Raw genomic sequence first — 26,461 nt, 5'->3', positions numbered from 1 at the left:
CAGTTTTTCTCTCACTTATGCGAATATCTGAGGTCATCATCAATTATACATGATCATTGATCATGCCAGCATAACAATTAGATCTGCAACTTCCGTTGATTGATTGAGTTCCGTAGAAAACCCTGTCGATTCTTGGAGAGTAAGAGAATGAAAATGCTATATTCAGTACAACATGTTGTGTCAGTTGTCAAAATTTTGCTTTTGTATGTCTCTAAAAACGGGAAGTTTCATGGTTGGAGCATGGACGTTGGTAAGTACTGATATATTTTCATGGCACTTGCAGTCAATCTGAAATCTAATGTCCTCAAGAAATAACTTAAAATGGGTCATGCTTGGATGGTATTTTGTTTGTAAGCAAACATTCTATTTTTCGCAAATTACTTTAGAAAAACGACGCTCCTTCTCTTTCATATAAATTTTTTGCCTTCCCCCCATTTCTACGAGGTATTTAAGACCATTAATCAAACAACTTAGAGTCTATTTAATCGATGCAATTTAGTCAACTTATTACAAATATTTATATATTCTAGAATATTCTATAAAATATTATCACTTATTATTGTATAGTTTACAGCTGCACTCATGATATCTTTACAAGTGATTAATGTACTTTCACTTCAATACCTTACTAATTCTCAAATAAAACATGGAGGAATAAACGTTGAATGTAAGTTGAAATCAAATTTGGATTAACCATATGGTCACAAGTGTTTTCAATTTGATTGTCTGGTAATCTTTGATTATTGCAGTATGTCCGTCATATGCTAGAGCGTGTTTGTTTATACTACGGCATAATTAAATTAGCACTGGAGCGCACTTCCATTGCTTGTGAAATCTTATGTTGATGTTGTGCCATGCAATGATGCAACAATCCATTTTGTCGCGAACGCCTCACGATGTTGCATTTATCTGAGCAATTCAATTCCTGTTCGTTTTTCTTTACTTTCAGACAGAAAGATTTTTTCGTGGATTGAAATTATTTTGGGTTTCGCGCAAGTTGCCACTTCCTGTCTTCTTCTCTTTGGAGTGATGAAGGTGAGAAATTATAGTGTAACTTGTTATAAGAATATTGGATACCCGAATTCTTTGCATAACTTTTAGTTAATGTCGTGCATATTAACTATTTTGCTCTGAAATTCACTGTCTTGGGTATAACGTTATTGAACTAATTTGCCACATCCTCTGAAACTAAACGTCGCAATCGAAAACATTTCCATAGTTATAATTAATATTGACACCTATCACACATTCAGTTTATTAATTATAATGAATTGTTGATGTCTTTAAAGGAAAAGCGAAAGCTCCTGATTCCATACGCTGTGGGAGTGTCATTGTATCAAATATTTGACTTTTCCTCGTTGATGTTTTATATTGCAAAGCGTACAAAGGTGTGAGATATGTTTTTCATCTCAAGTGCTAGTAAAGTATTTCAAGTAGTTCGCATGCTAATTTGTTACATTATTTTCTTGATTTACCTATAGATGGAACCTTCAATTTGGTTACCTGATGCAACAATGATGTGTATTAATGTACGTTGATAAAAATAGCTAGAGCATTAAAGTTGTTTTGCCAAGTAGTTAGTGTACTATTTTTTATTTCATCATCAACACTGTTAGTCGTGAGAGAAATCACTCGTACATTTAATGAGAAAATAAACGTAGTGTGTATTGCATTGTTTTATTATTTTTCATAGGTGTATTGCATTATAGTAGTTTCGTCTTACTATAAGGAAATGAAGGCCAAAGAAAGATGGACGCGAATTGTTTCATTGGACTCCATAGAATGAAATGTTACTGCAGTAGAAAGATATTATGACTTTAACACGAATTCCCTGACAGGGAATTTATCTTTGAACTGATAGAAAATTTATTCATATCTAATAAATTGCTGCTGCCTCCATGAATGAGCCCACACGCAGTAGCGAAGCTAGCCCTTTTTTTACCATTGGTTTTTACTCCTACAATGCAAATATTTTTGTGTTCAATCACTGATAAAACAATGAAAGCAATTTGGATTAATTTTCTAAAGAAATGAATAATAATTTTGCTGAAAAATTTGCATTGTAGGAGCAAAACAGCGGCTGGCTTCGTCACTGGCCACAAATTTGTACAGTAGATAGTCTTCCAAATTTCTAATAGCTGCGGCAGATTAACTGGTAATGTTTACTTGGAGTTATGGTATTTTTATATATGACTGGCAAAAAGTTGCTGAAGCATTTACGTTATTTTCTAATGTGTTTTTACCTAGTGCCTTGAAGTGTTTTGGTTTTGAAAACTTGCTAGAAATTATCAATAAACATCTTAAAATTGAGATTTTTATAAACGTCGATGCCTCATGTTTTAAAGCTCCTCTTTCAGGACATTGTATTTGTCTGTACTTGTCTTTAAGTACTTTTTGGTAAACATTTTAGCATTTGTTTCTCCATTTACAATCATATCATGCAATGCCTTTGCTTCTGTTAGTCCTTGCCAGAACGGAATTCTGTGGGCAAACTGGTCATCTTGGATCAATGGCTTTGGCTCGTCGCATCCAAGGTGTGAATTATTCGCTGCCTTGCTGGATGGGGGATCAAACTGTTTTGGATCAAAAAGATGCCTGCCTAATGTGGCATTCCATGTATACATACGATCACATAAAAAACACTCATAACCAGCAAACATTCTATGGCCAAAATTTACTAGGTCCCAATCTCCTTGTACTTGCCACATACGCACATTAATCGCATTCAGCAATGCCTTGTTGTAGATACCACCAGGTTTTTTATGGAGTAAATGCATATTGTATTTATCGTCTTCACGATTTAAATCTTCTAAATATTTTGCAAGATTTTTTGGTCCTAAAAATTCTGAGGCAATTATAGCAGCATTCTTGTTTGGCAGCCAATCTTTAACTGATGCGGAACCCAAATAGATGGGAACACTGCCCACTTTAAGAGCACGAAATATTTTCTCTGTCATGTAACCATCGCATATAGCATTTTCGAATGCAATGTTAAATTTATACTTCGCCAAGAAATCGTAAAATTCTGGACTATCAAACTTATGAAAACCTTCAATGTTCTCCGGTAGCTTTTTATTGTTCAAGCACGGTCCATATGAATCTACAGCAATAAATTTCATCAACTCCTTAACATAACGGTCGCGATCTGACGGTGGATTGCAGTCACGTTGAACGTATACGATGGGTGCCAGACCTTCTTCGTATTGGTACCTAAAAATCATTGTTCAAAAGAATGTGTTGTCTTAATTCACTCTATAGAATGCCATTCCTTACTTCTTGAGGGCAATGATATATAGATTTAGAAGTCTCCTTTTAATTGTTCTCTTTTGATGACGTATAAGATTCGACCTACCTATTTTTTGTTTTTGTTGAAATTGCAGGTCGCTCCAACCACTCTTTCGGATATTTTATAAACTGCGATGTGACAGGATAGTCAGACTTTGGACTAAATGTAGCAGTATAGTTGAATAGTCTATAAAAATGATAAAGGTTATAGCTAAGTAAATGGGAAAAATTCAGTTGAATAAATAGGAGATTGTTTTATACTTTTTGTTCAATTCTAAATGAAAACATTCAAATAAAGAATCTAGATTTAATATTTTTATTCAGAATGTATCATAGAATGTATTATAATTTTTTAGTATAACTCACAAAAACTCGCAATGAGGTGATAAATGATTTTTGACTCATTTAAATAGAATAATTGTGAGAAAATGACTTTTCTTCTTCAATTTTCGATCTAGCATTTATCATTATATTTATTATTAATTTTGGAATTCGACCTTATACATTTATCATGACTAAGAATCCAGTTGTTTTTTGGTGATTCTTCGTGAAATAAAGCCCAGTGTTGCCAAAACGTTCGTGGAAGTGGTAAATCATCTGCTCGAAAGTCAGTTCCATAAAATAAAAATGTCTGAGGGATAGACCGGTTAAGCAGACCTCTATCTACTGTTGTAATGCATGGACCAGCATTGCAATTAATAGTATGAGTTATTGCATTCTTTTTACTATGAGGAAAAGTGTCAGGTGTCCACCATATCAATGTTGGTTTTTCTCCCTCAGGAATGTAGGGCAAACTTTGACTCGCAGTTGGAACTAAACAAAAAACAGCGTGAATTTTCAAATTGAAAAAGCAAGTACTTAATTAATATATCAGAAATGATGGAACATTGTTCTTTGAGTTAAAAACATTTTCCTTTGCTAAATATTCTGCAGCTAGTACAAATGACCAAGAATTACCTGAAATCAGGAAAACGACCATTAAAGAGGTCGCTATTGCTGTGGAAGTTTGTGTGCCATAAAGGGTGTTTTTTGTACACCGACGACAAAGATTACCTTAAAAGATATATTCACTGGTAAATTTAATTGAATACAGCAATCCAAAGATTACGATTTTTTTCTCTGTTGATCTAAGTGCATGAACTGAACATTCCGGACGACAATATCTGCGAATGTTGGTCGGTGAACTAGATAAAATTTCAAAGAATCTACTCTAAGTTAAGACCATCTTATAGCGTTATCGAAGAAACACGTTTTCTCTTGCCTTGCCACCTGCTTTATATGTAAATTTTTCATCGTTGGAAACAACAGTTTTATGTTTCTATGCTTAAGAAGCTATTTTGCAATAGAATCACCTGTTTCTGACCTTTTTGAAGAATTCAACATTTCAAAGCTGGAATCAATTCGCAATTCGAACAGGATAATTTATACCGCAAACGATAATTCAAAGAAAGCAAAAGAAGATTTTGTGAAAAAATATATAAAATTGTTTTTATCAATATACGCTTCATGCTTAAAAAGCCACTACCATTGCCCATGATCTAATCGGGAGACAGTAAATTCCAGCCATTTAATACAAGTCTATAAGTAATTACCAGGAAATCGTTGACATGTTAGCGCTTGTCGTAACATAGATAGTTTAGCTGCACATTTTATCAACTTAGAATTTTTCCAAGTAAAGATAAAATCGATATTTCAGCTCGAAACGAAACTAATCTAGATTCTACAATAACTCCCTATGAGATTCACAGTTTTTTCACACATTAGGTAATGATATTGTCTGGAGAGATCGGCATTTGAGCGGCCGACATGCATGGTGGTGGCGTCTGCATGTATTTTTATGCAAAACAGCTTAAATTTCAAAATACCTAAAGATTTATCGGCAATGAAAATCTTGAATTACTTGCTGTTGCGATATTCAAAGTTAAACCTTTTTTAAGGCCATAGTAACTTGGTATAGATTTTCTTATTCTACAGGAAGTGCTTTAAACTAGTTCCACGAGATGTCTTCGGTAAGTTTGATCATTAAAAATTGTGAATTTTAGGGGATTTCAATTCTGATGTCCGATTGCCCCGACTAATCTTCTTACTATCATCAGCCGTATTTTCAACCTAAGTCAGATCATAACAGATCCCACTTGAATCATCACACCAATTAATACATCTAAGTCGCTTTAATTATTGACTCTTTTTTTCCAAGTTTCTTGAATGTTGAGAGTACAATCTTTGGGTATTAGTAATCATTCTTTGGTTTATTTAATTCAAAAATCAGATTTTTTAACCATCACAAACCAGTTTCTGATAAACAAACCAGTAAATAAACCAATTTCTAGGATATGTTTTAAAAATTCTAAGTGAGGAATATTTGAATGTTCTCCTTCACGGAGACTTTGTGAAATGACTTGGTTTGACATGTGGATGGTGCATGTTCATCATGCAGTTAATCCCAATAAGTCGCGAGAAAAGGTTCTGCTGAAAAACGTTTTGATAAAAAAAACAACCCAGTAAATAGTGATGCAATTTGGAAAAAAATATAAAAATCGTAAAAGTGGAAACTAATCGATGACCTCCTATCTCGCAATTCGTAAGTTTGAGATGTATACCTAAAAAACTAACAAGTAAGTGAATGGCACCTTTACATGGGATTGCTATTGGTGGCTAACGAGCTATACTGATCCAATCTCCTATTTTAGGTCTTTTAAGATTTAACTGCTCATTCTCCTTTGTTGAATTAACTGTGAAGAAAATCCTTAAAGCCATAAACTACAAATAAGCAACTGGTTCACATAATGTTACAACCAGAGTCTTAACAACAGCCGAGGACACTTTGTCAGAATCCCTGACGACCATTTTCAACTTTTCACTCTCTATGGGAATTTATCCTTATTATTTTATGATGACCAGAGCCATAGTTAAAGTATTACCCATTTATGAAAGTTGAGAAAAGATTGATTTTAGTGCTTACCGACCAATTTCAATTATTTCCACTGTTGCGAAAGTATTTTTCAGGCTTTTTTATGATCAAGTCTATTAGTATTTAGTGATTTACCTGTCAATCTGGTCTTAAATCATATATATTATAGCTCCTTGACTCTTTCCTTAAACAGCCAATAATAAATTTGTGTTAAGATACAGACGAGAGTCTTTTTAACTAGTTTTCATCGATTTAAGTAAGGCCTTTGACACCATTGACCATGAATTTTTTTCATTAAAGCTTAGAGTTTACAGTGTGTATAATGCATGTTTTGCTCTATCTTGGTTTCAATTTTACTTTTGGAATGATCGTCAACAAAGGTGCTACGGTCATTTGTCAGGTAGTTTTTCTATAAATACGTGAGTCCTGAAAGTTCAACATTATTGGATTCTTTTCATTTTTGTTCTGTATTGATGATTTTCCGAGGTTCTTTCGCGAGCGATGAAAGAGCATAACCTTTTACATTATTTCTCACTTAGACTTTAAAAATAGTGTGACTTTTGACAACTGCATATATAGCCTTACCAGTGGTTAACTTTGAATAACGGTTAAGCTCAAATATTGACAAATTAAGAAAGAAAACACATGATCATTAGCTCGCTTTAACGACTATTAGCTATCTTTATATATCACGAGTTTTCTGTTACATTCAAAAATAAGATAGATAAACACTTATAGAATTATATTGGATGAAATCAAAAGTCAAGCCTGAAAGCTATGTCAAGCCCGAAAAAGGTGCATGGTGCTAAATGATGGATTCTTCGGAAGATTTTGAGAGTGAGATCGTGGATACCTTGTGAAGTTGATAAATACTTAAATTGACATTGGGAACTAACATTTCATCATGAAGTTGTGATGTATATTTCAATGGGAGAAATAAAAATGATTTTTAAAAAGATTTTATATAATACTTAAGATTATAATGCCTTATGACTTCTAAAAACTGCATAATAATATCTTCTTGTTACATGATGAAAAATCTGCGTTTCTCTTTGAACCATTTATAAATGATTGCTTAACAGACAAAATGAACGAATTTGATATATAATGCTTGATTGACACTAGTGAAATAAGCATAATGAGAAATCTTTTGTTTTCTTTCTCGTGGGACTCAGAAAACAATGAAAACGTAATTTTCTTTTGTTCATCGTTTGTGGTTTATATTCTGGGTCTTGATTATCCTAGTGCTTATGTCATTGCTAATACTCTATGCTTCCCTGCTCTTTGTTTGATTCTTTAAAAGTGAACACTTGTGTTGATGCTTATTCACTTTGTGCTGTATTACCATGAGTGTTTGCAAGACTTGTCGACAAAGAACAATACCTCCTTGTGGAACTTTGGCATTCGAAGCCGCATTACAGATATAAAAATCATCTTTTACAACCATTGGTTGAGAATTTCACTTTAAAACCAAATAATTCAAAAAGTGAATACCTTATCGAACGGCAGAGACTCGCATGCAGAAAGTAAAGGGAAATTGTTGGGAAGGTACGTTGTCATACTAGAATATCAGATCGACGGGCAATATTAAAGCACAAAGATATATCTTTAGGAAGTACTGGCAATTATAATGCTTTAGTAAAGGACATAATTAGTCTTTGATACCATAATATCCTAGTAACAAGTCAATTTTATTGCTCTCGTTTACAGACAGCAAATTCGTTGTCAAGATGCTGAAAAAGAAGAAATAGATTATCCTTCGACATAAAACATCATCCACGAAATCATTTATTCGCGGCTGACTACCTATTAGTGCTGCTATAATTTTGGAAAATAGGGCTTAACTATTTTTCCGTATTGTATATTTAAATCAGGTGGCGAATTGAGAAATAATTGGGATTAGAGGATGTGTTAGCTATTTATAATTATATATTTGCATGACTGGCTCTCCTATGACATTGAGTAATGTTATAGAAGTTAGCACAAATCAGTTAATGGATCTTGCAGTTAACGTTAAAATGAAATCTACGTTATAATGGATGCATTAGATAAATGAAAGAGAAATTGCAATACGCTGGCAGAGTATTGCAAAATCTTTAAATTTAACTTCTATTTGAAGAAAGTATCAGTCAAACAATCTGTCGACTTTAAATATTAGTACGTATGCATGACACTGTTATGACATTGAGGGATGTTATAACATGTCAAATGGCTGGTACTGCTAACTACTAAATTATGTTGCAGTAACTTCTATAGTTTTGTAAATCATAGTGAACACAAAATATTCTGATAAAGTTTTTTGAAAAATCTGACAGCAATCTAAGTTTACAGCTGTATTCTGCATAGCATCGTAAAGTGAGCGTTTTCGAATGAAATTTTGACAGATCTTCTGCAAACACTGCATGGTTTTGCACAATACATGTGTCATGATTGTATTTGAACAATTATTCTTACAGCTATACATGGCAACAGTTGCTGATCAAAATTGCGGTATGTGTTTGTTTATTTGTATGTTTGACTGTTTGTTTGTTAGTTTTGTCACACCACTAACTTGTTATTGAGTATTTTTCAGATGCAGAAGATGAGAAGATACAGAAGAAGACATAGGTATATGTTTGTTTGTTTTTGTTCTGCGTCTAACTTGTCCTTTAGGCTTTCAGATTCGAAGGACGAGACTATGAAGGAAAAGTCAGGAATGTAAGTGTACTTGTTTCTATCATACATCAAATCTATCAATTATTTGTCTGTGTCTTGTTTAGAGCGACAAAGCCTAGCATGGTCAGTCGACGATCCTTAAGGTAAGTTTAACAAATTAAAGTATGAAAAAAAACAAAATCCTTAACTTGAATTCTTCGGTGTTTGCAGATGATCAATAAAACATTTTGATTATGAAAACTATATTAATATTTAGAAAAAAATCATGCACATCTAATCACGCTCACACACAAAAAAGCAAGAGTATTTGCATTATTCTAACTAAGTTAGAGAGTTCCCTCGCTCTCTAATTTAGAAAAGAAGTTCTGCAAAAAAATTGATTTATTCCAAAATAGACTTCTGCCACCTACTTTGGAATAGCTTTGCAAAAAATTTCACACAGCATAAGCTTGATATCGTAGCAATTTTTTGTAATTAAAATAAGATCCTACATGTAAGTATAAATAAAAGTGTGTTTGAATCTGGACACGAGTATTCGAAACATTTACTAAGTGATATAAGTTGATAAAAAATATTGGTTAATTCTTGGAGGTAAATTGGGTTGTTTTACTGGGTATTAAATTTTATGGGAAAGCCTGTTTGATATGATACCAAATAAATTAACAACTGTCGATTGTTACTGTCGTTTATTTCGTTGATTGACATTGTCAGTTATACTCGTGCTTATAATGTTCAATAGAATAAAATTCTTCCCCACAAACAGGTTCTTTCAGATCAATGTAATAATTTGCTAAAATTGAAATCAAAGTTTTTGCGTTTGTTGCTATGGTTTTGGACCAAATTTTGCACCACAGAAAAGATGGCGGCCGAAAGTAGCGGAAAGGAAGATAAAGTTGAAAGTGAATTTCGGGCAAGTTTCAAGCAGTTTATTGCAAGCATCGAGCCTGAGATAAAACAGATCAAATCTCTGGCTGCAGCTGAAGATTATCTCAATCATTTAGAAGAAACTGATGAAAAGTTTCATCGGTAACTAATCTAGTTTAGCAGTAAAAGTCCAAATTATTTAGTATTTCGATTTATGTTTACATTCTTATGTCAAGAATTCTTTAGCTATTCCAAGATTTATGTATTTATGTATTTACACAGTTGGACAGTCCCTTACAGGAATATATTTAATATCTAAAAGGAAAGAACTTCAGTCGTGCTGCTCTTGCCTGACGATAGTTCTAACTCACTGAATACGTGCCCAAATACGTTAGGGATACTCATAAAAAGCTTATCCACGGCAAGCTAAGAGTCAACGAACAAAAATGATTTCTTAACGTGAAGGCTGCCATTAATTACCGAAAAATGGAATATAGTGCTTAAAGACAGATTTATGTACAAAAGGCATGCCATGTACAAGAGACATGCCCATACATTTTCTTGCACATGATGTGGATATATGGTAAAAAGCATAACAACAAGCTCAGAATGTTGTGAGCAATAATTTTATTGCTAAAAAATATGCATCTACTTGGATAACATTTTTACCTTTTTTTAAAGGTATGAATTTGTCAAACAATTGCGACAAAGAATAAATGCAACATTCGTTCCTGTTGTTGCAAATGAGATTGAGAAACAGGCTTTAAGTGGAGAAGATTTTCACAATGCTGTTCGCATTATTATTGAAGAGTTATTGGCTTCTAAAGAGTAAGTATAACTTTAGGTGTGTCTCTAAATGTATATGTCTACCTGTTCTCAACAACCATACTATTGTATTATTATACAAGGCTGTTCTTTTTTCTCATGTTTTATTCAGAGGAGCCTGCCTGCCAGTAAGCATTTTGGTGATGTCTATTTGTAATGCATTGAAAATTAGAAATGCATGCTTAAATGGGGTTGGTTGCTGTAAATTTCCTTGTTAGTCACAGGTGGGCCTAAGGCTTTGATATAACCATTTACTTATATTTTAAGATTGTTCAACTTGTATTGTCTAAACCTTTAATATTTTTTCCACATATATGATTTTACTGCTCAAGTTGCTATGTATATTTCTAATTTCTAAGAATTCTTGACATAAATTCTGCTCTTTCAGATATGCCACCTTACACCAGTATATTATAGACAGCATGAAGTGTGTTGTTAATGAAATGGTATGTGTAATCTTTTATTATGATGAAGGGCATCATGTTTTAGAAATAAGTTTAATTTTAGTTTTAAGAGTCATGTATTTTTTGATGTTTTATTTCATGTTATGTATAATGTTAGCTTATAACTGTGCTATTGTTGTTTTGATTGTATTTGATATTGTGTATTTTGTTTCTATATGAAATAGCACTGATTAGTCTGCTTGTGCATACATGTTAAGTTAGACGATGAATTGATATTGAATGATTTAAAAATCATAGAAGGTAGTTTAATCAGTTCTGATCAGTTCAAATGTAACGTTAGTCATGTGGAACTTTTTCTAAAAAGTTTGGAGATTGTGTTTATTGACGAGTAAAATAAAGTAATCAAACGCCATAACTTTCTAAATATTATTCTTATAAAGTTTATAGGAACCAGTTGCGTTTTTTGAAAATCCAACGTTTTTCATTCAGTGAACTAGCTGTGTATGTTTAAATCATTGAAAAAATTTAATAACTCACTGTAGACTCAGAATTTTGGTGCTATGTCAAAGGAGGAAGTATGGATGGATCCTGGCTACAGTGAATACAGCGGGAAATATTTTTCTGTTGAAGCTATTGAAGAGGAATCATCTTTTTCTTCGTCAGGCAAGGTGCAACAAATTTTTAGAACGTAAATGTTAAACCAATAATGAATTAGATGTGCAATTTGTGATGGATAACATGAAATGTTAACTGCTAAGACATATGTTATTGAAAATGAACTCCACTAATTTAGAATGTATTGATAACTGTAAACTAAAATACGTCAAAGTGATTTATGAAACATCTTAATCACGTTGAATTTTCTTGTATACATTGTATCATCATAAATTGCTTTTTATATCTTGTACAGTTAAGCTACATGTTTATGCCCCATGAAAAGTTGCGAAGTATTGCACAAAAATTGGACACTTCACGATCAATTGAGGTACAATTCCCTTCACTTGGACATGCTTTCATAAATCTACAGCATATTTTTCGTTGATCGCTGGATCATTCACATGAAATTAAATTTTTCACTCTTTTTCATCAATGAAGTAAAACATTTTTGAAACTTAGACTCGTTACCAGGCTCTTTTGGCGTTGTCTCAAATTCCTCCTTCAGACGTTGTTACCAGTGAACATTGGTGTATCATTAAGCAATCAATTAGTATTTGTTTGGGAGATGAACACGAAAAATATCTGTAAGTTTTTAACTGTGTGAAGACTACTACCATCGTCATAAAAACTTTTTCCTTGCTTCATAGAATTTAATTAAGTTGCGATGTTTCCAGTGTAAAGATCACCATTATCAGAAAAAACTTTTTCCAGCCTTCACCACATCCATAATAAATTAGTGATGTTTCGATGTGAAGACCACCAGTCAGTCCATCATCACCTAAAGCTTTGGTTCCAGGCTTTACCACATGTTTAATTAAATGGTGTTTCTAAATTGACGTCCTGTGATGATAACTCATGTTTTACGAATTTATTTTAGAGTATGGGCCTCAAAGTTGTGTCGAGGCTGCACATTATCAACAGCGGTCACGTTGTACGCGAGGTGTTTACATGTCTAAGTAAGTATAAATTTTGACTTGAATACATTATGACGTAAATATATCTTGAAGTGAGGCTTCTCCCTTCAATGATCGCTTGCAAAAAGGAGGAAAAAATTTTTAAACGGCGCCCGCATGGTGCATTTAGAACCAAATAAAAATGGTTTTTCGAATATCCTTTGCTCAACGTTTATCTACTAAAGAAAATTTTAATCGTATTTTATTTGTGCGAGCTTATAAAAGGTGAAGGGTTAGGTATAGGATGGTCATATTTTTTCATATGAATTGTCATTTAGTAAATATATTTATCTTGATTTTAGCTGATCATCTTGTGGAGATCTTTAAAGGCAATCAATACAGTCAAACACAACTTGATGATGGTTTGAAGTTATCAAGGAAAAAAGACGAAATGATGATAAAGAAAGTAAATCCTTTTGTATTCTATAGCCTGTTTTAAGTTCTGAGAGCTTATTTTCGTAGTTTGTGTGAATTTCTGTTATATGAACTTTATAGTTCCGGTTGCTGTATGAATTTATGCACGAAATTCCATCTTACTGGATACGATACCCGGAAAGGTATGATTTCTGCGCATGCGTAACCCATGCAAAGCTCTTACGTACCTCAAGGACAGGTTTAAGGGTGAAATAGTTTCGTAAAAAATGAATTTGAAAAACATCTATCATAAAAGTGAGAAATAAAAAACTTAAAGAGAAAGAGACGCTACGTATATTTGAAATACCAGTTTCACAGATAAATCAGCTTATCCCAATGGCAATTACTTCAGCTGGATCCAAATGACCGCGCATTAAACACCGTTTTGTTTGTGGTAGTAGTAAACCTTTAAACAGAGTAGTCCTGTCAGCGGCAAGAGTCTCTGCTATCAATAAGAGCTCTGATATACTTGTTTGTTTTTTTTATAGCAAACAGTTATGGTAGCATTACTAACATACAATTTCATTTTTCTTATTTTTTACTTGTTCAACTATCATCAATAAATAACGTGTGTATGGTTTGTTTTTAGATTTGTCGAAGATATTTTGGAAAGCGCCATATCGCTGCTTAGCCTGGGAAGTAACTATTTTGAGTTATCCTCTTTCAATGCAGTGATATCTCCACTGCATTATTTGGCTATATTGGACCCGAAGGCTTCATGGTTTAAAAAGTGGATGGTAAGATTAAAACACCGGAAACGTGTCGTTTTGATGTCACTTGAAATTCTTTTTGATTTTGGAGATGGCATTTTTTATTCATGAGCAAGATATAACATTTTCTTAATTGACGAGGAAGATATAACATTTTCTTTATTGACGAGGAAGATATAACATTTTTTATTGACGAGGAAGATAAAACTTTTTTATTGACGAGGAAGATAGAACATTTTCTTTATTGACGAGGAAGATAGAACATTTTCTTTATTGACGAGGAAGATATAACATTTTCTTTATTGACGAGGAAGATAGAATATTTTCTTTATTGACGAGGAAGATATAACATTTTCTTTATTGACGAGGAAGATAAAACATTTTCTTTATTGACGAAGAAGATAGAACATTTTCTTTATTGACGAGGAAGATAAAACATTTTCTTTATTCACGAGGAAGATATAACATTTTCTTTATTGACGAGGAAGATAGAACATTTTCTTTATTGACGAGAAAGATAGAACATTTTCTTTATTGACGAGGAAGATATAACATTTTCTTTATTGACGAGGAAGATAGAACATTTTCTTTATTGACGAGGAAGATAAAACATTTTCTTTATTGACGAGGAAGATAGAACATTTTCTTTATTGACGAGGAAGATAGAAAATTTTCTTTATTGACGAGGAAGATAGAAAATTTTCTTTATTGACGAGGAAGATAGAACATTTTCTTTATTGACGAGGAAGATATAACATTTTCTTTATTGACGAGGAAGATAGAAAATTTTCTTTATTGACGAGGAAGATAGAAAATTTTCTTTATTGACGAGGAAGATAGAACATTTTCTTTATTGACGAGGAAGATAGAACATTTTCTTTATTGACGAGGAGGATAGAAAATTCTCTTTATTGACGAGGAGGATAGAAAATTTTCTTTATTGACGAGGAGAATGAGTGGATATTTATGTTGTTGTACGTAGTCATATAGCAAGTGATCTTTTAAAATATTTTAATCATCAATCTTTTAATTTACAGCATGGTTATTACAGTCGAAAATTTGTTGTCAAACAGCTAAAACTTCATCCGCATTTGGTAAATACAACCATTTACTTTGTTTACTTTGGTAAATACGTTGGCTCACTTGATTTTATAAGCGAAACCCTTTACAAAGTTAAAAAGTGCTTCTTTGTGCTTTGAATGCCAAAAATAAATACATAAATCTCTATTCAATTCGGTTTCATGAAGTTGAGGATATAGCTCTTCGCGAAAGTTGTTACATTTGTAATTAGAAACTATTTCTATTGAGTGGATATTGTGGGATATTAAATCATGGTATGTCTTTACTGCTTCCATTATGAACAGGGAGGGAATGACCATCATTTGAAAAAAATTTGACCATAAGGTTGAATGATGCTGTGGTCATATTATTGATAGCTTTGTAATAGCTAAGGTATTTTTTATATGTAACTTCAGGTAATCGATGCAATTCAGCATTTCATGGAGTTTGCGTCTATTAGCAAAAGTTTATTACTCTTTGATACGAGTGATGACATTGAAATTGATGAAGGTTTGTTTAGAAAATTGCTCAATAAAATGCATGTTCCTATCAATGGATTATATGTTGTTATATACATACGTATCTGTTTGGTTTTTTTAAAAGGTGAAGACTTCTACTCCATGGAAAAGCTTGATTACGTGTATTTTGTACATTCTCTTTGTCTTATTGGTCGATTGTTGCTCTATAAAGATTCAAGAGAATTATTTCCTGTTACTCTGCCGAATTTTGACGGTACGCTTAACCTGCCCAACATTGTATTGATTATTTCATGTTTCATAAAATGCTACGTTGTACATCCGGATCAACTGCAAGACCTTGAAGGGGACTTTTGTAATTTCATTTGCTATTTTAGTAATCTTATAAAGTCGTAACAATGAGATTTCAATGCCATAGATATAATGATATTTTTTAAATCACAATTTTTTGATTGTTAACTATAGTACGCATGCTTTATAGATGATATTTCAACGACTGACGTCGTGGTTGCATTTATTGAAATTATGTCAGCTACTTATCCGAAATACCCAGGTACGTTTTGTGTAAGAGAGAGAGAGAGGGCAAATAAGAATTGTTTGTTATTTTAAAGTTTAAGGAAAAGCGTTGTGAATAAAGACATCTTCGTGTGTTACAGGCTCAAATCATCCTTCAGAACTTGTTGTTACTGTGTTGAAAGAAATTGCATCGAACAGCATCGCCTCTCAGGAACTGTTGTCAAAGGTTCTTTTTTCGATCACTCTACTACTGCATATTCGTAGTATATTGTACTTAACACATTTATTCTTTAATGCTAGAAGCCTGTGCTATTGTTCGTGTAATTTACATTCTTTTGTTGACCTTGTATTCACTCACTCCAGTTTCTTGACATTTACATTGTTTAGGACATTGTAGCTAATACTTTTCTGCTGCCTCTTCAGAAATATCTTGAAGAAATTACGGTAGTTCCTCAATTAAATTGATTCGCTACGCGCTACCTAACTTCTGTTGTGCTTGTTTAAGAGAAAAGTTTATTGTGATAACTTTTTTTCTTTTCTTTAGGATGAGGAAGGAGAATTCGAAGAGTCCAACAGATTTACACTCTTAAACATAGCTGATGTCCTTGCGTGTTTAGCTGCTTCAGATTGTGGAAGGAGGCTTTTGTTGTATGGCGAAAATCATGAAAGATGGCGACGAAATAGGTTGGTGAATGAGTATTAAGTTCTTGACGCTTTTATTTACAATATGACCATGCAATTACTCCTGACCATAGATATGTAAATAGATGGATAGATAGATAGTTTATTAAGGTACACCATTGCAGCCATGTGTGTAAATTTACATAATTGAAAGTTGATTAAAATGTTGTGTAGTCAAATTTAACATGTATGTTGAGTACATAAAAACTAGAATGATTAGTGTTAAGACATTTCTTTCATGAATTACTAAACAAAACCATAACCACATATACGTTTGTATGAAAATGTTTTCTTGGGAGGATCCAGATTGTTTGCAGACTTTTACGTAAGTTTTGTCAATATATTGTAAATCCATGCAAAAAATGTCTGTTTATTGTCAGAAATGGCAAGAATTCAGGGTCGGACTAATTAATTACATAGATATGGTTTTTGACACGGCTTATTTTTGCGCGTTGAAATTTAAATTTTTTTGTGTTCAACCCAATCGATTACTGCATGTACAAAGATGTTTGTATTAACTTTCAAATTATTCTATTTTGTATTTATAATTGGATGACTTTCATATCACAAATCATCTTTTAATCCCAAATTTAACTGATCTGAAACGTAAGACTGAGAAATATAAGAATGTTGTATGTATTATATTATGTTTATTATAATGATATGAACTATATGGCGTGTGATATCAAACATGTATATACATTTAAAAATTTGAGCTTTTGTTGTATTTTTGAATGTAGGTTTGCACCAGCACACGTAATCATTGAATTCACAAAAAAATCTCTCACTGACAATCTACGTGGTAATGTTATGTTATCCCCAGCATCGGTCACCGCTTTTCTTTTCGTCTGTCGGCAACTGTACAATAGCTGTGAAGGTCTTCTTCTTGTCAGTCACTATGGCCTCCATCAATGCATTGCTAATGCGTTAACTTTGGTACGTAAGGCATTTAACTTTTGACAATATCATTGTAGTTAAGGAACTCTAACTTTAACTTGAAAAACCCTGTTTTAAGTATTTCGCTAACCGCTGGAAAGACTTCTACCGATGCATGGAGAAACTTATTTAGGTGAAACGAACTCCTTAAAACTCTTCAAACAAGGTCGATGCAACAAATTCCGAAAGGCCGTTCATTTTAAAAGAGAAATTGACTGCCATTCACTATGATGCTTAATTGTATGTTTCAAGATCAATTTTTGTACTAAAGCGTACCTTACGTTTTTAGCCGCCCAATTTTGTTCCTGATTATCAAGAAAATTTCGAGGAAAATAGGTCATTGACGCAACATATTTGAATTTGATAAAAAACCAGCAGTAATCGTAGTTTGGATTTTTTCGTATAGAATACTCTCAAAAGCTCTCATAGATAACCTTCTAAACTTTGCTGGAACACCAAAGGCAAGGACACATTAATTTCCTCACTGTTATATTGTCGATTCATTTATGTATTTAGTCGTCAGTATGTAAATTAAGTGAGCCTGTTCATTTTATTTTTGATAATTATAGGGTGTATTGCTGTTGCAACAATCTGGTGCAATGACTGAATGTGTTTATTATATGTACGAAAGATATAGACAAAAGTTACAGGTGCAGACGAAAACCATTATTATAAACTGTTTACCTACTCGATTCCCGAATGATTAACCTTTATTTTTAGTCCACCCAACTGACCCAAGAAAGTTTTTTGTTTTTCGTGTTTGAGATTTAAAAATGTTATAATGCCAACCAAGTTGATCAACTTTTAAATTTAAATATGATATATATAGGTTAGTAAATGCGAGAAATTTGGCTACGGTGTTATGGTGACGCAAATTTCAGCAACTTGCCCTGGTGTTATAGCTCTTAGGAATTCAGGTAATCCTTTATCAGGGGGATTTACATACGTAATATCTATGTCCGGAACATTGGGGAGAATTTTTTATAAATGCAGTTTTTTCTTTTACAGGATACATAGAAAGTCTCCTTCGTGACTTATGGTTTTGTTTGGAAGGAGGGGAAGATGACAATAAGATACTTTCGCCTAGAATGAAGGAAAATACCATCGAGAAGACTTTGCATAAGGTGAGAAATCTTACGTCATACAATGTGAGAAAACTTTGCATAAGGTGAGAAATCTTACGTCATACAATGTGAGAAAACTTTGCATAAGGTGAGAAATCTTACGTCATACAATGTGAGAAAACTTTGCATAAGGTGAGAAATCTAACGTTTACAATGTGAGAAATTTGCATAAGGTGAGAAATCTAACTTTGCATAAGGTGAGAAATCTTACGTCATACAATGTGAGAAAACTTTGCATAACAATCTTACGTCAACAATGAGAAAACTTTGCATAAGGTGAGAAATCTTACGTCATACAATGTGAGAAACTTTGCATAAGGTGAGAAATCTTACGTCATACAATGTGAGAAAACTTTGCATAAGGTGAGAAATCTTACGTCATACAATGTGAGAAAACTTTGCATAAGGTGAGAAATCTTACGTCATACAATGTGAGAAAACTTTGCATAAGGTGAGAAATCTTACGTCATACAATGTGAGAAAACTTTGCATAAGGTGAGAAATCTTACGTCATACAATGTGAGAAGACTTTGCATAAGGTGAGAAATCTTACGTCATACAATGTGAGAAAACGTTAGACAATCGTACATGAGGTTACAAATCCCATGGTGAGGAGACTTTCCACATGGTGACCACAATGACGTGCGGTTGGTGTTCACAAAAATGTCATCCATAGTTTATAAAACAAAGCACTATGAACTTGTGAATAACTATTACTTTTTCCATTTTACGTAGCTGTTTTGCGGTGTTTTTCAGGTGATGTCAAACTTGCTCAACGTTCTGTCATCATTCCCAGCTGTTTATGAACTTTTTACTGATCAACCTTCATCTAATCTTTCACCGGACAATCTATCAACACGCATCGACAGATATCCGTACCCAACATCAATTGTGGTGGGTGCTTTTGAAATTTTGTTTTGATTACGATGATATCATCCTTCTTTATCTCGGTTATTCATTTATAAACTTATTTGTTTTGAGCATTTAACGTATCATTGTTATCTTTGTTCTGTTTGGAAAGCTTCATATTTTGTTTACCTTAACTTACATTGTATGCTGTCTTGAAGAATCAAACTTTCTATGCTTCAGGAGATAATTGATTGGCTCGCACTCATCGATTCCGAACGAAAAGTGAAGCTTTTGTTGAATTATGATGACGCGCATATATTTGGTTTAAAGTAAGTTTTTTGTTGAGTGATTCACAAGTGAAGTTTTTTCTTTGGTAACCACAGTGTTACATCTTGTGTGTTTTAAAAATAGATTATTAAACAACATGTGTTCTTCATTGGATTCCTTCCTGCTTCTTCAAACCCAATACAACGTGCAAGAAGTCTTGCTTCAGCTCCAAGCACAAAGTATTCTGAGTAACAGGTGAGGATTTTTTGTACTGCTCTTTTAGTGCATTTAAAGATTTATTTTTGAAGAATGTTTCACGACCTTCTACTGACGTTAAAGTCATTTATTTTAGACAAGTTGATAAATATAATGCTGTAAACTAGTACACTCTCTTTTTATAATTGCAAAAATTTTGCTAAATTTGTAGAAGATCTAAAACAAATTCCGAAAAAACGAATTCATAAACTATGCATACGCTATCAAAGATCACAACGACGCTATGAGAAAGCTCTACTTGATTTGAAATTCTTAATCAATTGTAAGAATAATCAAGTCTACCCGAAATTTGTAAGATGGAAGAACATCACTCGCATAAAGATTTTTCTTCGGAATTTGTTTTATATTATACTTCTTTAAATTGTCGGCTGGTCATGGTTTTTGTAGAAGATCAGTTTTTTCATGTCATGATGTGTATCTTTTCATTATGCTTGCTTGAGAATAAGTGTACAATGCAAATTTATATGCGACACTTCAAAGCATTCTTATGTATAGTTCAAACTTCGTTATTGATGCATTGTCAATGGCACGTAATAATATTCTTGTGAGAACATACTTTGTTGGTGGACCAAATGAAAGAAATTTACCTCCAGAAAGTTTATCAAATGTAAGTTAATTTTTCAGGATACTGTAAAATTACAATGTTATTGAACAATATTATAATGTGATGCTGTAGGACTCCAGTGAATTTAGCACAATTCCAATGTTCTCTCATTATCCTCCACCATCGAAGTATTTTCACGGTGAATTATCAACCAAATCAAATATTCAAGGTGAATTTAAATCCATAATTTTATCACATAAATTTTCTACCATATCTCACTAAGCTCGATACTAATTATTCAACTTTTTGTAGATGATGATGACGTTTTTCAATATTTTGACTGGAAAGATCTGCATCTCAGGTGTCTCTTGTTGAGTAGCAAGTTTTGAGCAAGATCAGAAAAAGGACTAACTTACGACGTATACATAATATTCCTTTTTAGCAAGGAAGGGCTGTCCAAATGTCATGAAATAGTTTCTGAACTTCTGTATAAACGCAAGAGCGTCAGAGGAGCAGGTGAGGAAACCATGTGTTTCCTTAAAAATTTTTCTTTATGTCTATTTTTTCATTGGAAAAGCTTTGCTTCTTTTAATTGGCAGTAATAGGTCGATTGTTGGAAAAACTTGTTGTAATTCAATCTGAAAATCCTGAAGAAGCTATATTTCCTCTTATTGACTTCTCAGGTATGATTATCTCCACAAATGCCTACAAAACGTTTGTATTATTTGCTTGCACCATCTACTCTAACAATTCTTTGATTCTTTAGCCTCATTTTTGTGTGTAAAGTTTGGAAGAAATAGTGGAATATGGGGGATTTCGATAGTCCACTTTATTCATTTTTTAACCATTCTTTCCGATTATGTCGATTGTTCAAAGATAACTCAAGCGCAGTTTTATCGAAGTCAATATTTTACAGGCTTCATTCTAAAATTTCCAACTTTTTTGAAACTTTACATAATCCTTGGATACCTAGTTTTTGTCGTTTCGTTTGGTAATTTAAAGAGTTTTCACACCCAAGTTTTTATTTCAGGTAGTGAGACTATTCTGAAAGATGTAACTTTGTCAAATATTCAAATTCTTGGGACGAAGCTGGTCACTCGATATGGCAGTCATTTAAAGTTGCTTAACGCGAACACCGAGAGTGATCAAAGTCTGATTTTTCTTTTAAAGAAAGTGAAATGCTTTTTGCAAGGACAGCAACATAGAACATTTGAATCTGATATCAGTATCCTTCATGTAGTCTTTAGAAAAAATATCTTGAATTTTGATTGTTGTTGTATTGTTCCCTTTAACACATCTTTTTATAAATGAATTATCCCCTTTAAATAACTAAACATTTCTTAACTTGGCATCTCAACTAGATTTTTTGAGTGGTTCCTATCCTGGTTTTGATTGGTTTGCTTCAACGATTTTCCTAATTATGTCTGGTGACGGTGAGAGATGTTGGAATTTCCTTTACAAATTTTCAGCTCTTGTTTCATCCGTCTACCTCTGGACTCCAAGGCTACACGTTTCTGTAAGTACCCAGATAAAACCGAAACATAAGCCGTATCTTTGTGTTGATGATAATACAGAAAGAGATTTGTTACTTGTAACGTGCATTGATTTTCAATTCTTGCTCTCAGCACAAAAATCTGTAGCACTAGTCAAACGTTTCTGTAACAAGAATACAGAACAAGAATAATTTTAGAGTTTGCACTTTTATGTTAGAAATCTGAGATTATGGTTGAAGCATGGTGGTATTTTTGAATGGCTTGATAAACAAAACAATACTTTCAATGATTTTTTCTTCCCTTACAGTGAACTTTTGTTTAAAACGGATTGACCCCTGTTTGCTCTCGTGTTTCCTTACGTATGGTTTTTATGTATATAATTCATCCATTGAATTCTTCATAGGTTCATCTTCCTGCATCATTAATGGCCAGTGGCATACCCCCAATATATTCGTCTGTTTGTCACAATATTGAGTTGGTGTTACAGGTAAAATTGTTTATTAGTTTAGAAATTATGTAACAACTCTTTTATAAATTTTATCTCAATTTTTGTGACATGATCATCTTTTAACAGTTCGAGTGAATGTTTTCTTCATATTGTCAATTAAAACGTTGTTTGTTTTGAAATAGACATTGTAGATAGATAGACATGGAATGCCCAATGTTTATTTCTATTGTAGAAGGTCAAACAGCAAATATGAAAATCAATGCTTAGAACTGTAAAAATGCGCAATGCATAAGCCACCTTATTGTACCATAATCTCTATAAAGTACATCACATTTGCTTTATGTAGGCTGATGTTCCTCTGGTGTTTTCTGCTTTCAGGATTTCAGGCTATACTCCATCTCAAGTAATAAATTGGAGTAAAAGAGGACTGCTCGCTCAGTCAAACTTTGAAATTTAGTTCTCTTAAATGTTGTTGATGGTGTTTATTTTTTTGTTAGATTTGCCAACACTGGTTGACTCAATGCTTTTGGAACTATTTGGATTGGGAAGATATTTGTGCTTACATAATCATTTGTTTGGCAATCGGGATTGATTATCAGGTAATCTTTCGTAGTCCTTTGCTTTTGTTTGATTACCTCGACCAACATTGATCATAATCTGGTTTTGAACAATTTGCTCATCTTTTTTTTTAATAAAATAAAATGGCGTGAACATTTAAATTAGGTATACTTGTGTGTTGCCATCCTGCGTCATTTGGAGAGAAATTCTCCTTGAAACACAGCGAATAAGTTTGGTGTTCTTTTTGAAGGTAAATAACATCGAAATCTCAAATCCATTTTATTCATTTCGAATGCTCCTGTTTTCCAGTTTCATATACTTTTGTACCTATATAATCACAACCTGTGACTGCCTTTTTGTTTCAGGAACGTCCCATCATCGGGTTCAAAGTCTCCGATTATATGGACTATATGACCGATCTGGAAAACCGCTATCGCTCCATAATTTTAAAAGATTTACAAAACATCACAAAGGCTTAATGGTGTTTGACTAGTGATATGCAGTGGCATGCAGTGACGTAGTCAGCTCGCAAGTTTGTTCATGCTTTGTAAATAGTTCTCTGTTCTGTCACTATGAATTGTAAAAAATAAATAATAGTGCATAGCATGACTAAACTTGCTACCGACTTCATGAATGTGATCGATGGCAGTAAGCTGCGACATATGCAAGTTTTGCTTTTGTAATAATCCTTCTATTTGATCTTTTAATTGACAAACCAAAAGGGTTTTACATTTATAAATAATAAGGAGAGGAAGTTTATTAAAAAACTGCACACTACCTATGCAAAAGAAAAAGTTGAAGGTTTCTAAACATGTTGTACCATATATAAATATTTTTTAAGACTTATTCTGTAAATTTTGTTCATAATACTTTTCATGTAAACTACTGTAAATTATTTATACGTCTACTTTTCTTTTGAAAATTTCACCTTTTTTCATTGTTTGTATATTAATTAAATTTTTATTTTTCCAAATGCTTTTCTTTGTATTATAAAAGACGTTCCTTACAGTCGTACTGTTCGTAGCTTGCAATAATATTGACATGTACTTAACACTGTGAACAACAATGTTGACATTTACCTCTGTTTACAACAATTAAACTGTTCGAAATATCGCTAAAAAGGCAAATGAAAGCATTTGGAAAATCCCGTTTTTAGCTTGATCAAATTAATAAATGTATATTGAAACAAGTGTCGGTTTTGCCATTTTGTTCGAAATTACACCTTATTGAATCATGAATATTGGGCATTGAGTTTCATTTCCACAACAGATGTCTGTTGACAAAGTACTAGGTAGCAAGCAATTTGTGATAGATGGACTATGGAAAGAGGACATTTATCTTTCACGCCTGCTTTCGACTGTGCCAACAGACTCTTGCACGATTTTTCTGAAATCAATGGAGATATTTCAACCATGGCTTCAATGAAGACACTTTCGGACATAATGCCGTTGATAACTTCTGAACGACTTAACAACTGATTCTCCATGTCATGAAAAGCGGGCTCGCGCTGCTTTAAAATCAAGGACAAGAAAAAATTTCGAACGCATTCTTCATTGATTGTGTTTTCACTGTAAGCACGAAAACTCATTGTGAACTGTTCCAGATCATCAACGTCCATGAAGGGATAGATAATACTTGCAAATGGCGCAAAATCATCGAGTGATTTCCAGGAAACACTTTGTATTAGTTTTCGCACAATCAGAAAATATCGAAATGTTGCTGGATCTAAGATGCCAGATAAACATTCAATAAACATTTCAATAAACTGTTGTACTGTATTACTACGTTGAATTGTCTCCAAAACGGCCCTTGTCATTAAATTGGCGACGCTTTTAGATTGATAACGTTCGTTGAGGAATTTATGCCAAACATCCAAGATAGACAAAGTTATGTCATCGCTGTCAGAAACTTCTACTGCATGAACAAAAGCGTAAAACTGTTCGATCAAGGAAACAATGAATTCTGTTTTTAAAGTCATCGGAACTCTTTGCTGAGTTTTCTCTTCTCGATTTGCTAAATCATTCCATAAACTTTGCGGAATGTTGTAAAATATGTCTTCATTTCCAATCACAGATGTTTCCTTCTGCGAATTGTTACTAGGAAGAAAAACGCTTGGTTGGGGTCTTACAAACTTGATATACGTACACTTTAATGGTAAATGAAATACGGTTTCATCTGATGTCGCCTTATGAGGACACACAAGCGTTTTTGCAGCACAACTTTGACAATGTTGTAAACCAGGCATTTCTTGGAATGTCCTTCCTTTATTACAAGAATATTCGAGCACAACAGCATACTTGCTAAAAATTGCCTCTTGTGGTACAAATGTGCAATTCAGGCTAGAATCTTTTATGGCGTGCAACAAATTTGAATCCTCCATCACATTCATCTCAGCATCAACTAAGTTTTCATTTTGCTTCAACTGTCGTCTTTCACATTAACTTGCTCCAAGTTGTCCTTTAAAATAGAAAGGTGTGTAGAAGTCTGAGAAAGTTCGTTTTCAATGCTAGTTATCATTTTTATAAACCCAATTTTGCGTTTTGAATGGTTTTCATCGACCGCTACATCGTTATCCTTGCTTTTCTTTAGAATATTCCATTCTTCCAAGTATTCATCATATTGTTCAATGCAAGTATTTCTTAGCGATAGAAGTTGCGTCTCTAAGGACTTTCCTTCAACAATATCTTTGCGCAATTTTTGTTCTTCAGCGGAAAAGGACTTCTTTTGAGGCGCTGGCGTAAACACACTTGGATCATGAAAATCATCTTGAACTTTATCATGACACAGTTTAAACTGATTCAAGGCGTTGATCTTATCAGTTTTGCCTTTCAGCTCTTTCCTAAGGCTTTCAATGGAGTCATTTAATTCATTAATTTCACAGTTCAGTTTCTCCTTCTGATAGCGCAACTCAACACTTAAGGAAGTATTTTCTTCCTCTTTGTATTTTATAATCCTTTGCAATTCTTGCATGTTCTCCTCTTGTTTTTCGTTAATGGATTTTTGATTGGCAATACATTTCTCAAGCTTTTGAATTTCATGTCTGCTTTCTTCCAATCTATTAGTTAGTTGTGAAATTTTTTCTTCAGCTCTTTCTGCGCGATTGTTTCTTTCATCAGCAAGTTTATTTAGAATTACAAAATGCGGAATGCGCTTAATCGAAGCCGTTTTGCTGTCTTCTTCCATTCCTGTGAGTGAAGGCAATTGAATGTTAACAGTATACTCGCGACTAAATACTGCATCAAATAAGTGATCTCGGATCATTTTTATCACCCTCTTATACTGTCCTAACATAGGAATAAGCTCGTCAAAAATTTCAAAACATTTATAAAGTTCTACACTGCTCGCAATCTGACATGAATGTTTCGCTTCGAGAAGAGCTAACTCATAACTATTTATCAAAGATTTGGACGAAGGGTTTCCAGAGACTGCCATGAATTCATTCCATACCAATCAATTGAAGAAAAAGGGCACCTAAAAAAGCAATCAGTTTATTTTACTGAATGATCTTACTTCAATGTCGGCCATGTTTGCAACTTGTTGCTATGTCAACCATAAA

At 33.2% G+C, this 26,461-nt stretch overlaps 4 protein-coding genes across 4 annotated transcripts; 2 read left to right on the top strand and 2 right to left on the bottom strand.

Annotated features, from left to right (window-relative positions):
* Positions 1-112: 112 nt before the first annotated feature.
* Positions 113-2,310, top strand: LOC124445840. The gene is made up of 6 exons (XM_046996622.1): positions 113-250; positions 568-667; positions 950-1,035; positions 1,290-1,388; positions 1,482-1,529; positions 1,694-2,310. Exons 1-6 carry the CDS (start codon positions 173-175, stop codon positions 1,784-1,786), a joined length of 504 nt encoding a protein of 167 aa, XP_046852578.1. The 5' UTR covers positions 113-172; the 3' UTR covers positions 1,787-2,310.
* Positions 1,849-4,667, bottom strand: LOC124445839 (alpha-(1,3)-fucosyltransferase 11-like). The gene is made up of 4 exons (XM_046996621.1): positions 4,243-4,667; positions 3,783-4,098; positions 3,353-3,472; positions 1,849-3,210 (listed from the first exon to the last, which is right to left on the bottom strand). The coding sequence occupies exons 1-4, from the start codon at positions 4,262-4,264 to the stop codon at positions 2,340-2,342; spliced, it is 1,329 nt and encodes a 442-aa protein (XP_046852577.1). The 5' UTR covers positions 4,265-4,667; the 3' UTR covers positions 1,849-2,339.
* Positions 4,668-9,708: 5,041 nt separating this feature from the next.
* LOC124447083 (protein broad-minded-like) lies at positions 9,709-24,094 on the top strand. Its single transcript, XM_046997982.1, is given in 40 exon segments — positions 9,709-9,877; positions 10,397-10,543; positions 10,929-10,986; positions 11,487-11,612; positions 11,855-11,929; positions 12,061-12,185; positions 12,479-12,551; positions 12,740-12,791; positions 12,857-12,960; positions 13,050-13,111; positions 13,558-13,705; positions 14,716-14,772; positions 15,154-15,247; positions 15,341-15,469; positions 15,695-15,766; positions 15,870-15,955; positions 16,117-16,173; positions 16,274-16,413; positions 17,151-17,346; positions 17,636-17,682; positions 17,753-17,807; positions 17,916-17,996; positions 18,176-18,263; positions 18,355-18,470; positions 19,227-19,364; positions 19,560-19,648; positions 19,731-19,841; positions 20,358-20,469; positions 20,539-20,635; positions 20,719-20,767; positions 20,849-20,922; positions 21,006-21,089; positions 21,437-21,631; positions 21,768-21,922; positions 22,303-22,386; positions 22,694-22,750; positions 22,845-22,946; positions 23,071-23,108; positions 23,110-23,155; positions 23,271-24,094. Coding segments are annotated over 40 exon segments (3,900 nt in total). The 5' UTR covers positions 9,709-9,710; the 3' UTR covers positions 23,385-24,094.
* Positions 23,835-26,427, bottom strand: LOC124447082. Its single transcript, XM_046997981.1, has 2 exons — positions 25,329-26,427; positions 23,835-25,287 (listed from the first exon to the last, which is right to left on the bottom strand). The coding sequence occupies exons 1-2, from the start codon at positions 26,335-26,337 to the stop codon at positions 24,137-24,139; spliced, it is 2,160 nt and encodes a 719-aa protein (XP_046853937.1). The 5' UTR covers positions 26,338-26,427; the 3' UTR covers positions 23,835-24,136.
* Between the last annotated feature and the right edge of the window lie 34 nt (positions 26,428-26,461).

This window comes from Xenia sp. Carnegie-2017, unplaced genomic scaffold, assembly GCF_021976095.1.
Source record: "Xenia sp. Carnegie-2017 unplaced genomic scaffold, XeniaSp_v1 HiC_scaffold_22, whole genome shotgun sequence".
Classification (NCBI taxonomy): domain Eukaryota; kingdom Metazoa; phylum Cnidaria; class Anthozoa; order Malacalcyonacea; family Xeniidae; genus Xenia; species Xenia sp. Carnegie-2017.
The sequence above is the reverse complement of the archived record's forward strand: the minus strand, read 5'-3'. Positions and strand labels throughout refer to the sequence as shown.

What these genes read in the sequence shown, in the direction of transcription:
- LOC124445839 (XM_046996621.1), bottom strand. Translation starts at nt 4,264, where the DNA reads ATGGTCGTTTTCCTGATTTCAG. An exon ending in GGTCGTTTTCCTGATTTCAG is followed by an intron (nt 4,099 to 4,242) that starts GTAATTCTTGGT and finishes TTTTTTGTTTAG; the next exon opens with TTCCAACTGCGAGTCAAAGT. An exon ending in TCAACAAAAACAAAAAATAG is followed by an intron (nt 3,211 to 3,352) that starts GTAGGTCGAATC and finishes AATGATTTTTAG; the next exon opens with GTACCAATACGAAGAAGGTC.
- LOC124447082 (XM_046997981.1), bottom strand. Translation starts at nt 26,337, where the DNA reads ATGGCAGTCTCTGGAAACCCTTCGTCCAAATCTTTGATAAATAGTTAT. An exon ending in AGTTAATGTGAAAGACGACA is followed by an intron (nt 25,288 to 25,328) that starts GTTGAAGCAAAA and finishes CTGAGATGAATG; the next exon opens with TGATGGAGGATTCAAATTTG.
- LOC124445840 (XM_046996622.1), top strand. Translation starts at nt 173, where the DNA reads ATGTTGTGTCAGTTGTCAAAATTTTGCTTTTGTATGTCTCTAAAAACG. An exon ending in TTCTCTTTGGAGTGATGAAG is followed by an intron (nt 1,036 to 1,289) that starts GTGAGAAATTAT and finishes ATGTCTTTAAAG; the next exon opens with GAAAAGCGAAAGCTCCTGAT. An exon ending in CAACAATGATGTGTATTAAT is followed by an intron (nt 1,530 to 1,693) that starts GTACGTTGATAA and finishes TATTTTTCATAG; the next exon opens with GTGTATTGCATTATAGTAGT.